Below are 15,448 nucleotides of genomic sequence, written 5' to 3'. Positions count from 1 at the left end.
CCCCGTGACATCAACTTAGTTGTAAGTTTTTGATTTTTCTTTTATATTTCTACAATCAAAGTGGATGCATCATACATGATGAAGCAATGAAGAGATAACGTTCCCAACTTACCAAGTTAATGGTGTAAAAGAAGGGTGAAGATAACGAACAATGATCAATCTCATAACTCCTGTATCCAGGAGTCCGTGTTTGTCCAACTCTATTTTATATTACTTATAGGGGTTATGAAATTGATCACTGTTCGTTATATTCACCTTTCATGAGGAACATTCATAATTACAGAATTCAGTCTACAATCTGGTATCGAGGATTTGATGTATGTAGATCCCTTGACTTCCTATTTGAACTTTCAAAAGAACAAATTAAAAAAGAAATTGAGCGAATATGATGTACATGCAGATATAATCGCTTGTTGATGTACCTTTAAGTTTAAAGTGAAAAAAAAAACGTCCTGGAAATCTTATAGTCACGCTGGGAAATATCATAGCTTTCAACTCCTGTGGCGTGATCTTGTTTTTTCAGCTTACAACGAAATCCATTACAATTCTCTTTTTGTCTAATTCAGAGAAAAATTATACATGAAAGATGAAGATAACGAATAGTGCACGTGATCAATCTCATAACTCCTATAAGCTATACAAAATAAAGAGATGGACACACACGGGTCCCTAGACACACCAGAGGTGATGTACCTAGGAGGAGTATGCACCTCCTGTCGACCGGTTACACCCGAATGTTTAGATCTGACACTGCAAAAAATCATGTTCACTGCCACCTGTTCAGGAAGTTATAGATCCATCAGCTGAGATACGTTGTGGGTACTACACAAGAGTACTGATTTATGAACTGACACCAGAAAATACTTTATTTTCATATTACATAAAAGGAAATATTTGTAAAAAGCACGGGGAAACATTACTCGGGTAATAGTTTGAGAGTTTTTTCTATGAGAATGTATGTGAAGAAGTTTTTAAAGACATGGTATTTCTATTTGTGCACAAAAGAATTTTTCATCCTTGCAGCAAATAGAACAGGACACGGCTATTGTTTCGATGAGTAAGTAGCATTTTAATATATTTTATATTTTGTAAAAGAGACGTGATATTATAATTGTATTCTAATCAAATACACGTAGATACACCAAGACATTTTAGGAATTGTGATAATATATACCGGTTTCATGACACGTCACTAATAAATTGTCTTTTTACAAACAAGATCGGCAGGGAAGCTGAGATGTTGCTATGATTACAGAAATGTTTCAGGAAGATGTGAACGTACGTATTCGTTGTTATTACAGCGGTTTTATGTGTAATTGTACCTGTAGGAGATTTTCTGAAATTCGCTGTATTACATCTTGAGTTTTAGGGCTGATTCGTCATCAACATTTTCTAAAAAGTTGTATAGCAGTTTAACACATTACTATATATACATTGTATGTTGTTTTTAAAACGGGAATGGTTATTCATTGTATCGAAGAAAGGTTACGTTTTGTTATTTCAGATTTTCTGTTGAATTTGAGTAATTTAAATACATATTGTATACGGTCAAAATTGTGCAATAAAGTCGATAACAAAAATGTTTACAACGCAAAAATTAAAAGAAAAGTGTACGTGAACGTCTCCATTTTTCTAAAACGTCTCTATTCCGTTTATTACGTTCGCACTTATTTGTTATCTTAACATTTCTCTCTATTGTGGTAACACCTGTCCATTTTATTGAAACTATTTAAATGCATTAAATCTTCCCTATTGTTGTAACATATTCTCTATTGGTTTTACACTTGTTGTTTGTGTTACATGTAACGCTACAGTATTGTGTTAACACTTTCTCACTGTGGTAACAATTCTTCACCGTGTCAACACATTTCCATATGACTTCTCTGATGTGTTATTTTGTTGTTAACTCACCTGAGCTTTATTACATTAATAGTTTTTGCCTGAGTTGAGGGGATGAACTATATAAAGTTATTATGTATTAAAGGACACAACGCATGTTTCTAAACTTTTTCATTTTTTCAGCAAAATTAACTCTTTTTATGCCCAAACCTACTTTAAATGTGTTTTAAATGAAATATTTTGCGTAGTTTTCGAGTTTGAAAGCGATGAAATTCAAATCCTGCGATATGCATATTTTCTTTCGCTAGTTTACCCGCCATTTTGTGTGACGTCATATGCGCCCTCGGGTTTGAAAACATCTATTAGCCATTTCATAAACAGATTAGATTTAATCGACAAAAAACCAATTGTCACGTTAACGGCTTGTAAATAATAATGCATTAAGATGTTTTGTGCCGTGCTCAGGTGTACTAGTTGTCGGTAGAAAGGATTTAGATTGAGTATTTTTCAATTTTTCGAAGGAAGGTACGAGAAAAAAGACGTGGATAATTTTTTTCTTGGAGCAAGAACTTTACCTTAAAAAACACACCTAGTCACCTTTTCAAACATCGCTTGGACAGAGACCATGATAAACTGCGAGAAAATGGATATATCAAAGCTATAAGCACTGGTAGGCCTATAGCATACATTCTGTTTTGCTCTTCAAATTCAATATAAACTCGGATCAACTGACCTTCACCTTGTAACAACATATATCGACGATACAATGCAACTTCTACCAACTGGTAGATTTACAACAACAAAACATAAAGATACAAAATAATTGAACTTTTAATTATACAAATAATGGAATATTGTATTTCCTAACTTTAAATTGAATTATAAAATTGTCTTTATTGAACTCGTAGCATCTTGAGTGCGTCAGTAGGCTATAACGCCGTGCTCCCACTTCGTACTTCCTAAAGACGTGCAGATCACAATTCAAAAATAGTAATAAGATTGCTTTATCAAAATAAAATAATGTGATTACCACTTTAAATTTGAATATTTTTATTGATTTGTGTGTGTGTTGTCTTTTTCTTTCTTTCCGAAATGCACGCGTGACAATAGCTTGGCATAGGACCTGTTGTCAACAATTTAACGTATCATGATTTGTCTAATCCAAAAATAAATAATGATTGCACTGTTTATTTTAGAAAAACAGCGCCAATTACAGATGTATAAAGGAATAACATCCCCAAACAGTTTGTAGACAGCGACCCATATAAACATTATTTGCTCACAATTTTGCCGATTTCATACACACTTTACTCGCTCTATTTGGGTATTTACATCGTTATATGTGTGCACTGGTGGCGAACACATATAAAACTCGGACAATTTATCAACATCGATTTAAATGTTGCCCATGGTAAATTAATTAGGCCCCTAAAAGTTGAGTTTTTAATAATATCTCGCAGTACTTTCACAATCCGAAGGGCGCATGTGACGTCACTGTACCACGTGACTACCTACCTAATTAACTTGACTTTTTGAAATCGGGGCTTAGATTTAAGTCTGTATTGTGGTTAATTATCGCAAAATTTCGGCAAACGAACTATTAGAATTAATTACTATAAGCATAAAGAAGACAAAATGCATGTAATATTGTATACTTTGAAAACATGAGATATGTCCTTTAAGATATCTAAAATATATTATTTGTGTAAACAGCATGTCTAGGTTCATTTGGAGAGGCCTGTGAAAATAACTGCCCGGATGGATACTATGGACATGGATGTAGAAATAAGTGTGACTGTTTGCCTGAGTTATGTCATGAAATCCATGGTTGTTTAGGCAAGTTTTATTCATGTTTAGTTTCGATGAAGGAAAAGCTTATTTTGCTAAATTCATTTTATTTCACTTTAAACTTGAAGATTGTGATATCTCTAAATTTTTAGGAGACGGAAAAATGCCATAGAAATAAAATACAGTAATTTAAGTCTTGCATATCTTATTGAAAATAAATATTAACGACAAACTAATATCTCAACTTTATGACACATAGGATGATTTAGTCTTATCGCCAAATTTCCATATTGATGAAACAATATTCCATTATTACCTGAATACATTGTATGTTGTTTAAATCTCTCAACTGATTCGATACGCAATATATTGTTCTATGTATGATGAATTCTAAATGGAGACAGGCTTTGAAAAGCAAGTTGATATAACAGGGGTTTCAAAGCAATAGAAGCTGTAGCTGACGGTATTTTACAACTATTCAATTATCGAATAAATATCACCTATCGGTATAACTAATATAGTCCCCAAGATTTCAAGAAAAATTCAGCAAAATGAACAATGGGATGTTGTTTAAGAGCATACATACAAAGAGCATTTCGTATAAATCTCCATTTACATATACAAGGTCATTAGAACGATGATTGCAGAACAGAATCGGGTTGTTGAGGCCGAGGTCATATATAAAGATGGAAACTGACACGAGTAACTACACGTTTCATTTGTTTTAAAATATTGCATCGTTTCATGAATGGCAAGAAGTACTCTTAATGTAAGAAAATAATGATTACGCAAATGTGCCACTCAAATGAAATTTTGATATTGAATTTTCTATTACATTTTTTTTCAAATCTGACACGTGCTGAGTGCTTCTCTTCCCTTTTTTCCGAACTGGTGACCTCCGAGGTCAATGCACATTGGAGATTACGAGTCGGAATTACTGACACGATGACAGTGATTCATGAATCGACATTTTCTGCTAACTTGACGGGTTTATTGTTTCAGATTCACCCTGATTCTATGATTTTTTGAAATATATTTATTTGCTGTCAGTTACTGCTCGTATTGCTTTCAACATTCTCGTTTAATGTAATCATCTCGCAGATTCTATGATTGTGTAACAGGATAGCGCTACTTGGCTATCCCACTTCTGACACCACAAATATATCAGCGTTACTCAACGGTCCGTTACAATTCAATTGATTCTCTTCTAAATCAACGGATAAACAGACCGATGAAATTCAACGGAAAATAGTTCCAATAACTTAGACTAAGAAAGCATTACGTTAAGTTCATCAAACATATATATACATCTATTTACTGGCTATTCCCCTCGGGAAATAGTTGCTGTCTTGGGGGACAATAAACTTGCTATTGTCCGAATAGTCAGTAAATAGGTGTTTTATTATTACCGAAGTAGACTTTACTTGTGTCAGACATACCGAAGTGAAGTAATCTAACATTCGGCATTAGCTTAGATGGAATCGACCGAGGTGATCCGAGTGGTAAATAATTAGAGTTATCAGACTTTAATGTCACAAAAAAGAATATAAGAATGAGAGTACCAAATCCCCGTATATGTAACCCGGACGCAGTTTACCCAAGATTGAGCGGAGGTATAAATGTCTAGGTGTTGCGTGATTGGCTAATATCAAGAGTGAAATTATTTGGAATTGAAAGAAATATTATAGAGGTTCAAATTAATTGTCAGAATGAAAAATTATCGCACAAAATCGAGAAATGACTGAGGAAACTACCATGGTAGGGGTGGGCTTAAAATGAAGTGTGTAATTTACTGTAGATTGCTATGTGTTGTAAAAAAGTACAAATATGGCCTATGCAAGGTGAAGATAACGAACAGTTATAAAAGGCACGGGACCCTATATATTTTTTGTCATTTTTTATCAACATTTGGAATGAACTTTGAAATGTTTGCGGTCATTTGTTTAAAATCGATATAGTTAATTAGTGAGAGGAGTATCCGAGGATATTTTATCCCAAATAGTATGTATACTTTTTAATAAATGATGAAAATTAAAAAAAAAATTGTGAGAGGGCCAAAGGTTATCATTGAGGTTTATGGGAATTGAATTGGTACTCTTTTCCCTATAGAGGCCTCATCAGGTAACTTTTCAATCCGGAAATAATGCTTATTTCACTTTATTTGAAACGGGAATCATGTTTTTCATATATTTTTATGAAAATTGGATCACACAAGAGCCATTGGGATTGAGATCACAAAATTTCAGTTTTTCGAGGTTCTATAACGATAAATTAGTATGGGGTTCTAAAAATATCCCAGTAAAGGGGGAGGGTAATACCAGAGAAGCACCAGGTGCCGCTCATAAAGTACAAAGATACCTCACCGGGTGTTAGTATCTTACATATCAACCATTTCTGTCATTAAAGGCTGTGTATAGGCTTGGAGATCCTGCTTTGTCTCGGAGGCAGATTTCTACGGAAAGGGGTGGGGTACAAGTTTTATTATATAATCTAATCTGCAGGAAACCAGGTAATAGCCATTTTATTTATTGGGTACTTATATAGTTTAAGTTTCATAATATAGTAAAAGTATGCAGAATTCTCCATTTACTACTGAATATAAGAGTATATTTCAGCAATTTTTGTGAAATTTTCAGGAAATTTGGGGTCATTCTCAAATTCCGGGTAGAATCCACCCTGATGAAGATGTGAACAAAATTTTATCTTAAAATGATTGTATATTCCATAACAAACAAATCACATGCGATTTACAGATATAATATTTATTGCAGTCGTCAGCTAGATTACGAACTTGGGACAGGTGTCAGAATCATTCATTCCCTGTAACGGCACTGTCAGCAGACGGTACACTTGTTAAGGGGGTTCACAGTACCCTTCAAATTGAAGTTACAGACTAAATTTTCATCCATATACACTTCAGTATGTAAAGTCTTTGAAAATAACAAATTTGCCTTATTTTAAGGTCGTTAACATTATGAGTATACGCAGGAAAATAAAGCATCCGGTAAATAGTTTCGAGACTATTTCCCTAGGGTGAGATAGTTCAGAAAATATTTCACGGCTAGCGTTATTCAGAAGAAATAGAAAATTTATTCACCTAACATTTATATAACAAAAACATTCTGAGGTATAATCAAATGATATAACTTTAATCAATTCTTCTCTCAAACCAACAAATCCAAGAATGCTTTGGTAGATCAAAGAAGTAAAACGGATTTAGCTGATCATAATGCATTGCGCCATTACTGTGATAAAAAGAAAACGTCTGCAGTTTACAATTTGTGTATACAAGAAACAGGTAAATAACGATAGAAACGCAACGCGATTAAATCATCGAGTAGAATGTACATATGTAAGAACATATGTACAATTATTTCGACACAAGACATAAGGAAAATTTAGGAAGTTTAACATACTTCACACGTGTTTGTCTACTTTAAATTTGCCTATGTAACGAAACAGTAGTAGCACACATAACATAGTTAGATTGCTCGAAATTATTGACTTCCATCATAAATATATTCACTCATTAGAGACTGACTTCTAACCAATTCACATTAGAATCGTAACAGCTAGATATTTATAGTTATAATTATCTAGTTTGCCAATACTACATATTGTTGGGTCAACCGCTGTATGACGTGTTTAATACCGATTGATAGGCCGTTCTTCGCACATTGATTTTGACTACAGGTTACTCAATTTACCCGATGAAGACATGGGGCTCAGAGCGGGTGTTATTGGTTGACAGGGGATGCTTACTCCTCCTAGGTACCTGACCCCACTTCTGGTATCTCCAGGGGTCCATGATTTCCGAACCTCTATTTTGTATTGCTTATAGGAGTTAGTACAAGTCTGAGGTGTTAGTTTACCGTTACAATAAGTACGAAGCAGCTAGATGTGGATGATTCTGTGGTGTCTTTTATCTCAACGTTCATAGGACTATATTGAAGCGGCATATGAGTAAAAATGGTTATTGTTAAGAGATAAAATGTTGATATATCTAACTGTCGAGTTAAAGGCAACAGACATCGAATTTTCCTTCTCAAGTAGAAGCTGTTATGAAAGGATAAAATTAGTTGTTTATAAAGTATCAACATATCATTAATTTAAATACTATTGAAACGGGGTTTAAATAAGGCGTTGAAATACACTTTACTGGTAATATCACTGTGAATGTTGATGTTCCTTCTATGTTTTAAATGTCACAGAATAAATACAGAATGTTTCGGATTCATGCGAACTTACATATTTCATCCGCAAATAAAACTGCAAGCAATATTTTCTTTTTATGTATTAATAATTATATTTGTAGATATAAATACACGACTTAGTCATATTGTTTTTCATAAATACTCTCCTGGAATATTTTCTACTCAACAATAACTTGAAATTCTTAATATTCCTACTGATGAGCCAAAAATTATATCTCTATGTGAAAAGCGTTGTCAATGGTTTACTATATTAAATATAATTAATAAGAATAATTTTGTATTGATTTTCAGACTGTATAGGATCGTTTGGAGAAAACTGCAGTCAGCCCTGTTATTTTGGATTATTTGGCTATAAATGTAGAGAAAAGTGTAACTGTAGCAGTGATACGCATAGATGTGACAGGGTTTCCGGTTGCAAGATTAAAGTTAGCGGTATGCATATCACATTTTTGAAAGTAAGATAAATGAAGCATGATTTGATATCAATAAAATTGTAGAGTGGGAGTGATCTACGACATTCAAAAATCTAGTAGATTTTACGATATTTATTTGATTTATGATGAATTGTTTTATAGAATTAATGGAATTGTCGTTGCATATAAGACAACATTAAGCATGCATATCTGAATCCTACAACAGTAGAAAGAAAATTATTTAGAACATATCTGAAATGTTTGCAACGAAAGGGGAATCGTAAAATAAAGTATACATATCTGATACGTTATGTTTTTCAAAACACTCAGTAGATGTGAATAATCGGACTCAGGAAAACAAAAGAAAACATTCATCTTTTCGAGATCGTGGGATCAATCAATGGAACTTCAGTATTTCGGTTTTTAATGTACTTAGTGTTTAGCTGGTAAATATAACTTATTTATTTACAATTAATTTAAAGAAGTGAATTTATTTTGGTGTAAGAAAGTATCAAAGTGGTAAAGTTATAAATTTCCAGTGAAAGAACGTATCAAAGAGGTAAACTTATAAATTTTCAGTGGCGGAAAGAATATACTTTAATGCATAGCCTAAAAGGAAATAACCAGATATGACAAGGACATTCAATGAAAAAAAGATGTCCTTGTTAAGAAATATGAAGATGGGGGTCTAAAGATGATTATTCTAAAATCTGTCATAGCATCAACGAAATAATTTTGTTTGCGACAACTTATTTCTAAAAACAGGGGACTGAATAACTTAATACCTGGCTTTGAACTAACAGCATTCATTTCTTGTGGGATTGAAAATGTCAAATTACTCTTGAAAAACAACTGTTGGATAGATGTATTCAAATCCTGGATTGAACTACAAAATGCTTGTACAGAATCAAATACTACTACAGACACATCTTTATTTTATAATCATATGATTCATATTGGAGGGGAAAGGTTTTTTTAATAAACAACTCTTTGACAGTAACATTAGACACATACATGATATTATTGAACAAGATTGTATTTTTTAGCAATAAAACTTTTTGTGATACTTATCCGAATGTGAAAATCAATTTCTTAGAGTATGCAAGCATCATTCATGCAATAAAGACATGGATTAAAAAGTCTTCAAAAGATGTAAGTTTTAAAAAGTTGGCAAATCCATTCATTATGTCAAACTTATACAATGTACTGAAATGTAGAAAGTCCAAATGCGTTTATGAACTTCTGAACAAAAATTCCTCTGTGACAACAGGCAAAACAAGATGGAGTAAACTCTTTGAAATAGATAATACTGAGTGGAAAATAATCCACAAAATACCTTTAATAATAATAAAAAATAGTAAACTTCAATGGTTCCGATATAGAATACTTAATAAAATTTTAGCAACAAACTCATTTTTATTTAAAATAAAAAACGTGAACTCAAACATGTGTTCCTTTTGTCCGTTTTTTATGCCTTTAAAACCATTTTTAAGATCGAGCACATGCAACAACCACAAAGATGTTTTGTGTACAAATCAATCATGTTGAAAGTCAGTAATAGTTCAATTTTAAACCGTTAGTTAGCTAATAGATAGTTAAAATCCGGTTGCACGAAAAGTTATTAACTCCTAATTAACTATTATTTAACAGAGAAAATTCTGTTAAACTTTCGTTAAATCCGTCTGCACGTGCATTTACCTTCCCTACTGAAAAAAAGATGGCCACTATTAAAAAGAGCAGAAGTTGCAACTGGAGCCTAGCAGAGATAAGCGTGCTGACGAATTTTGTTAAAAAAAACGAACATATTTTAAAGGCCAAGCATTCGAATCTAATAACAAACGCTAAGAAAAACGCGAAATGGCAGGAGCTCACCGAAAACATCAATGCAATGGGTGTGCAGGGAAGGAGAGTAGAGCAGGTCAAGTTTAAGTGGGGGAATTTACAGCAGGGGGGCAAAGAAGAGCTTCAGCGAAGCAAAGAAGTCGTTGAAGATGACAGGTGGAGGACCCCCATCTAAGCCACCGACTGCCGCTGAGGAGAAAATCATCGGAATGATGAAAGACAGGCCAAACTTCAGTGGCATTGTCGGTGACTTCTAGTAGTCAATGCCACCCTCTGCAGGTACATATATACCGTAATGTACGCATTCGTGGCCTATGTATGACTTTATGCAATTAAACTCGGAATTATTTTAAAATAATTCTTATATCTGAAGCAATGCGATTGCATTTAATATTATTTACAAGTTCATTTCATAAGAACGTTGACAGTCTATGTTCTAAATTTACGTTGTCGTTTGACAAAACACACACAAAATGATGACGTCATATAAAGAGCATGGAGGTGCCCACCATGTCAAACATTTAGGATTTTGAGAGCATATAACACAAACTTAAATTTTCTTGCATCAAATGTGATTATATATATATATATATATATATATATATATATCGATATCAAACTAAGAGTAGTTACGGTAGTGAGACTGGTATCATACATGTATGCATAGCCCCTTTATAAACCTGCAAGGCTCTATAAAACCCCTTTCACTGCATTGAGACCCGAGAGCTGTGTAATAATCTAGTTTGTTGTTAGAAAAGTCCAGTTACGAAATAAACATTCTGTTTGCTACATTTCCGAATAAATTCTCGATGAGATCAACCTTCAAAAGCCTTTAACTCGCTTCAGACTAAGCCTACACTGTGAAAGTAAAGAGTTCATCATCACCACACATTTTATAAAATTGTGACGTCATTTATATCGACCACCTTGCATTCCGGCATCAGACAATTTTGTAATTTGGGGGGGGGGGGGGCAAGGCTTATTTTCTTTAATTTCCGTTAATTTTGAACGTATGATAAAGTTCAGTCATTTTCATAGAAAGATATCTTGACCCCCCCCCTTGACGTTATAAGTGATTGCAAGCTTGAACAACTGGTGAAGGACGAACACCCAACACTCCCTCCAAAGAGTTAGAATTTTGAAGTTTCAATTCCCCCCTCCAACAAATTTAAAAGGCGACACTATACGCTCCTGTCCAGCCAGTTTGTTGTTGGCAAAATAGGTCTAGTGGAAAGTTATACATCGAGTATGTAGCTTTTCAACCGTACAATGTACTTGTGAAGAAGAAAAATATATAAATGTTTTAGAAGTATTTAGTTTATTTATATATCTCTCATCATGTGGTCCCGTGGGGATCCGGGTTAGAAAAGGTCCTCAGTACCCCTTGCTTGTCGTAAGAGGCGACTAAATGGGGCGGTCCTTCGGATGAGACCGCTAAAACCGAGGTCCCGTGTCACAGCAGGTGTGACGCGATAAAGATTCCTCCCTGCTCAATGGCCATATAAGTACCGAGCATAGGCCTAAATTTTGCAGTCCTTCACCGGCAGTAGTGACGTCTCCATATGAATGAAATATTGTCGAGTGAGACGTTAAACAATATTCAATCAATCAATCTCATTATGTGCAACTCGATTTTATCCCAACGTGCAGAATGAATTAACAAATAAATTAAATGAATTGAATAAATCTTTATTCACGGATAAAACAATAAATATGCATTGCATAATGTGCACATACACAACATAAATTTTGACTTGAAGAACATGATTGTAAATGACATTTCACGACGAATTTTCTGATTTTGAGGTGAATGCAAATAATTAGTAGTATAATGCAATTTCTTTTCTTTAAATACATGTTTAAAGATTATACCAAGTCGACTATAACATTGCTGAGATAAAATTTATTTTTCAAGTTTCATTAAGTACAGTCGTGATGGAAAATCCTTCTGGACTCACTATTACTGAGATGCAGACAACTGATCCTGTGGACTCAGTACCAGCTTCCATACCTGAACCTGCATGTACTTCGAATTGTGAAAGGTATATCTTAAAAGTATAATGAAAGTTCAGTATGGTATGTCCAGGCTAAAATCAAAATGTTGTTAACTATCAACTGAGGCTGACATCAATCTTCCCAACCAGAAAATTCTTTGTAAGTATCAAATTAGATAATATATTGCATTTGATTTAGTAATCTGACTGTACCCCAAGCAGACGGGATACATGAAAACTGTGAACCTGCTGTCTCCGAAAATGTAAAAAGTGAACCAAAGAGGAGGAAAAAAGTATCAATGGAAGAATTGCAGAAAATGCAATATGAGGTGACACATACGTATAATAATATAGAGAAATATGTAAAAAGGAAGAAAAAAAAGAATAATATTGATAATAACAGATAAAATTTAAAAAAATTACTAGCATGGTGCAAAACCTTGAGTTTGAAAATATATTACGTTCATTAAACATTACAGGTATTACGTTGTCATAAAACACACTTCGAGCTCCAGACTATGAAATTAAAAAAGGAAATGGACAGAGACGATATGGAAAAAGAAAACTTGAAATTAAGAAATATAAAGCTGTCTCTGAAGATTGAATGTTTAAAACAGAATGTAAGCCAAAATGAAAGTGCCATGTTTGCCTTACAGGCTATCAATGAAATTTAGGTGACATTGTTCAAGAGGGAAAAGTTAGAGAATGAATTCAATTTCATTCATTCTTTCACCTTGGTACTAATCCATCTATACATATTCATCGTATTCGTCATTTAACTCTTTTGTACGTGGTGTCATGTAATGTCTTTGTGAATAGTGTTTGCTGAGATAGATATTTGTAGGATGAGTATTTTATCAGAAATTGAAGAACGAGTTTTTAGGGAGTGGTAGTTGTGAACGCATGTGTGTGAACTTATACAAAGAGGATTAACACTAATCAATACGGAAGTTCCGAGTTCCTCAACAGTTATTTCCCTTTATCGAACTCTTCCGTAAATTATGACGCAAAATATGATGACAGTGGGTACATTTGCTAATTACTATCGTTGTGTTATTTCTTAGAAGATGATATCCAGAGTTTATGAGACCATCCTATATCAGGGAAAAGGCAACTTTAGTGAGTTTATGAATATTGAATAACAAAATGGCTCAAACAAATTAATTGCCATCTTTCTTTGGTAAAAGGGTCACTCATGTCGACGAGGAAACGAATAATGATTTAATAGCTAATTTGATGATCTTATTCAAACAAATTATGCTTGATATGGCCAGAATATGCATACCAGTGATTGATATAAACAAAAGTTACGCTTTCATTATATTAATCGTACGTAATCGTTATGTACAGTGCCAGTCTACGATATAATGTATACATTGTGTACCCACCATGCATCATAAAATGCGAAAGAGTTCGACAAAGGGAAATAACTTTAGGGTAACTCGGAATTTACGTATTAATATTTTACAAGATTGACTTTGGTAACACAGTACATCAGGTTGAATCTCGCACCGAGATACTATATATACAGCTACATATTCCTTTACGGGAAATGACGATATATTACTGGTATAAGAATTAAATCCTTTTTAAATCTATATGATATTAATTTATTGCTCAAATTATCGTATGTGAGAGGCATTGCATGTGCGAATGTTTCATTTTCATTATAGATCATCGTCATCTATATAAATGGAGACACCATACGTTGGAATAAAATAACTGAAATCGTAACCTGCACCAAGAGTTATTCTTGTTGTTAAACCCCATGGCACATATTCAACTTGAAATTAGAAATATGTTGTGGTGATGAAATTCCTCAAAACTCTTCCGTCCTCGGGTCCATTGTAATTGATATGGCCTACTCCATTTCCGTCTTGTTGGTCATCGCCCTCCATATCCTCCTTTAACAGAAGTGCTATGTTATGCAATATGGCACAGGCTCCAATGACTCTACAAACCTTACCCGGCTTCATTCTTATTTCACCATGCAAAACATGAAATCTCTTCCACCAACCAAAAACTCTTTCAATGGTGCTACGGGTCTTACAATGGGCCGAGTTGAATGCTTCTTGGGAGGGTGTTGCAGGGTGCAGGTATGGTGTTAACAGATACCGAGAGCATGCTGCATAACCACTGTCGCCCAATAGAATTCCATCATCAACGCTTCGATTGTGGCTCTCGAGATACAAACTGACATCGGACATTCGGAAGATGTGACTATCATGTGTACTTCCTGGCCATTGAGCCTCAATGTTAATGAATTTTCCTAAAATACAATGATATATTTTTGTTACATGAAATATGCTGATGATTTGTCCTGATACGACGATGATGGATATGGTACAGTAACACGTATTGTAATGATTACATATAAGATGTATAATCATAACCGGTTGAAAAGGAAATTATGAAATTCACGGTTTGTGGCATGAAGTATACCTACCTTCATGGTCACATATAGCTTGCACATTGATTGAGTGCCACCCTTTTCTGTTGACGTAAGTTAGTTCGTCTAGAGTTGGATCTTGTATCCTTATGTGAGTACCATCGACACATCCAATTACCCCTGGGAATCCTCCACGCATAAAAAAGGCTCTCTTCGACTTCATCATATCATCTTGTGTAGGCCACCGCAGAAACTGGTCTTTTTTAGACAGGAGAGCTTCGGTGACATTGGTGACAGCTCTGCTTACCGTGCCTTTGTCTACACCCATCGTGTTCCCAATTACCTCAAGAAAACTCCCCGAAGCATAAAATCGAAGAACAAGCATTACCTACAACATGGAAAAAATAAATTACTACAAATTACTACATATGTACACTCAATGGAGATTGAAGTATAGGCTTTCCCCGGCCCCGCATAGACTTTCCCCTCGAAAAAACGGGTTTTGGATAGACATCCCCCAGAAAGATGGGCCTGGCATAGAATCCCCCTAGGAAAAACCGTACCAGTATAGAATAGGAGGGGCAAAATTCAATACCAGGGCGGTTTTTCCGCCCAGGGGGAAAACTCTATACTGACTTTGTACATATGGGGGAATCATATGCTGGTGCGGTTTCCCCCCTAAGGGGGGAAATCTATCCCGGGTCCGGTTTTTTTCGGGGGGAAGTCTATGCGGGGGAAAAGCCTACACTACAACACCGGCGCGGTATAAAATACACACATTTATTATACTGTACCGTTAGAAGCTTCCCGGCTAATCTCTAAAGCTTAACAAAAACAAAACACCAATAAACAACACGTTAAAACTTTATACGAATTGAAATGAAATAGATAGGGGAAAATTATCGACGCAAAAACAAAATCGGAAGGGAGGGGTGGATAATATCCATACTCCATGCAGGTGCCTGTGAT

The 15,448-nt window shown here is 34.5% G+C and overlaps 3 protein-coding genes across 4 annotated transcripts; 2 read left to right on the top strand and 1 right to left on the bottom strand.

The window, feature by feature from the left end:
- The first annotated feature begins 946 nt into the window (after nt 1–946).
- LOC130047068 (protein draper-like) lies at nt 947–9,871 on the top strand. Of its 2 annotated transcripts, none has more exons than XM_056141271.1 (4): nt 947–1,057; nt 1,256–1,278; nt 3,553–3,675; nt 8,133–9,871. In XM_056141271.1, exons 1-4 carry the CDS (start codon nt 948–950, stop codon nt 8,303–8,305), a joined length of 429 nt encoding a protein of 142 aa, XP_055997246.1. In that variant the 5' UTR covers nt 947; the 3' UTR covers nt 8,306–9,871. The 2 variants fall into 2 exon arrangements, with proteins under 2 accessions (XP_055997246.1, XP_055997245.1); XM_056141270.1 differs by having other exon boundaries at nt 1,220–1,278.
- Nucleotides 9,872–11,183: 1,312 nt separating this feature from the next.
- On the top strand, nt 11,184–13,852 carry LOC125648113 (uncharacterized). Its single transcript, XM_056141272.1, has 3 exons — nt 11,184–12,138; nt 12,290–12,419; nt 12,570–13,852. The coding sequence occupies exons 1-3, from the start codon at nt 12,032–12,034 to the stop codon at nt 12,762–12,764; spliced, it is 432 nt and encodes a 143-aa protein (XP_055997247.1). The 5' UTR covers nt 11,184–12,031; the 3' UTR covers nt 12,765–13,852.
- Nucleotides 13,778–15,007, bottom strand: LOC130047067 (putative nuclease HARBI1). Its single transcript, XM_056141269.1, has 2 exons — nt 14,537–15,007; nt 13,778–14,359 (listed from the first exon to the last, which is right to left on the bottom strand). The coding sequence occupies exons 1-2, from the start codon at nt 14,862–14,864 to the stop codon at nt 13,881–13,883; spliced, it is 807 nt and encodes a 268-aa protein (XP_055997244.1). The 5' UTR covers nt 14,865–15,007; the 3' UTR covers nt 13,778–13,880.
- Between the last annotated feature and the right edge of the window lie 441 nt (nt 15,008–15,448).

Source organism: Ostrea edulis, chromosome 6, assembly GCF_947568905.1.
Source record: "Ostrea edulis chromosome 6, xbOstEdul1.1, whole genome shotgun sequence".
NCBI lineage: Eukaryota > Metazoa > Mollusca > Bivalvia > Ostreida > Ostreidae > Ostrea > Ostrea edulis.
The sequence above is the reverse complement of the archived record's forward strand: the minus strand, read 5'-3'. Positions and strand labels throughout refer to the sequence as shown.

Coding starts and splice junctions, on each gene's coding strand:
- LOC130047067 (XM_056141269.1), bottom strand. CDS start 14,864: ATGCTTGTTCTTCGATTTTATGCTTCGGGGAGTTTTCTTGAGGTAATT. Junction 14,360..14,536: donor AGCTATATGTGACCATGAAG/GTAGGTATACTT, acceptor ATTGTATTTTAG/GAAAATTCATTAACATTGAG.
- LOC130047068 (XM_056141270.1), top strand. CDS start 948: ATGAGAATGTATGTGAAGAAGTTTTTAAAGACATGGTATTTCTATTTG. Junction 1,279..3,552: donor TGTTTCAGGAAGATGTGAAC/GTACGTATTCGT, acceptor TTGTGTAAACAG/CATGTCTAGGTTCATTTGGA. Junction 3,676..8,132: donor TGAAATCCATGGTTGTTTAG/GCAAGTTTTATT, acceptor ATTGATTTTCAG/ACTGTATAGGATCGTTTGGA.
- LOC125648113 (XM_056141272.1), top strand. CDS start 12,032: ATGGAAAATCCTTCTGGACTCACTATTACTGAGATGCAGACAACTGAT. Junction 12,139..12,289: donor TGTACTTCGAATTGTGAAAG/GTATATCTTAAA, acceptor CATTTGATTTAG/TAATCTGACTGTACCCCAAG. Junction 12,420..12,569: donor TGCAGAAAATGCAATATGAG/GTGACACATACG, acceptor TAAACATTACAG/GTATTACGTTGTCATAAAAC.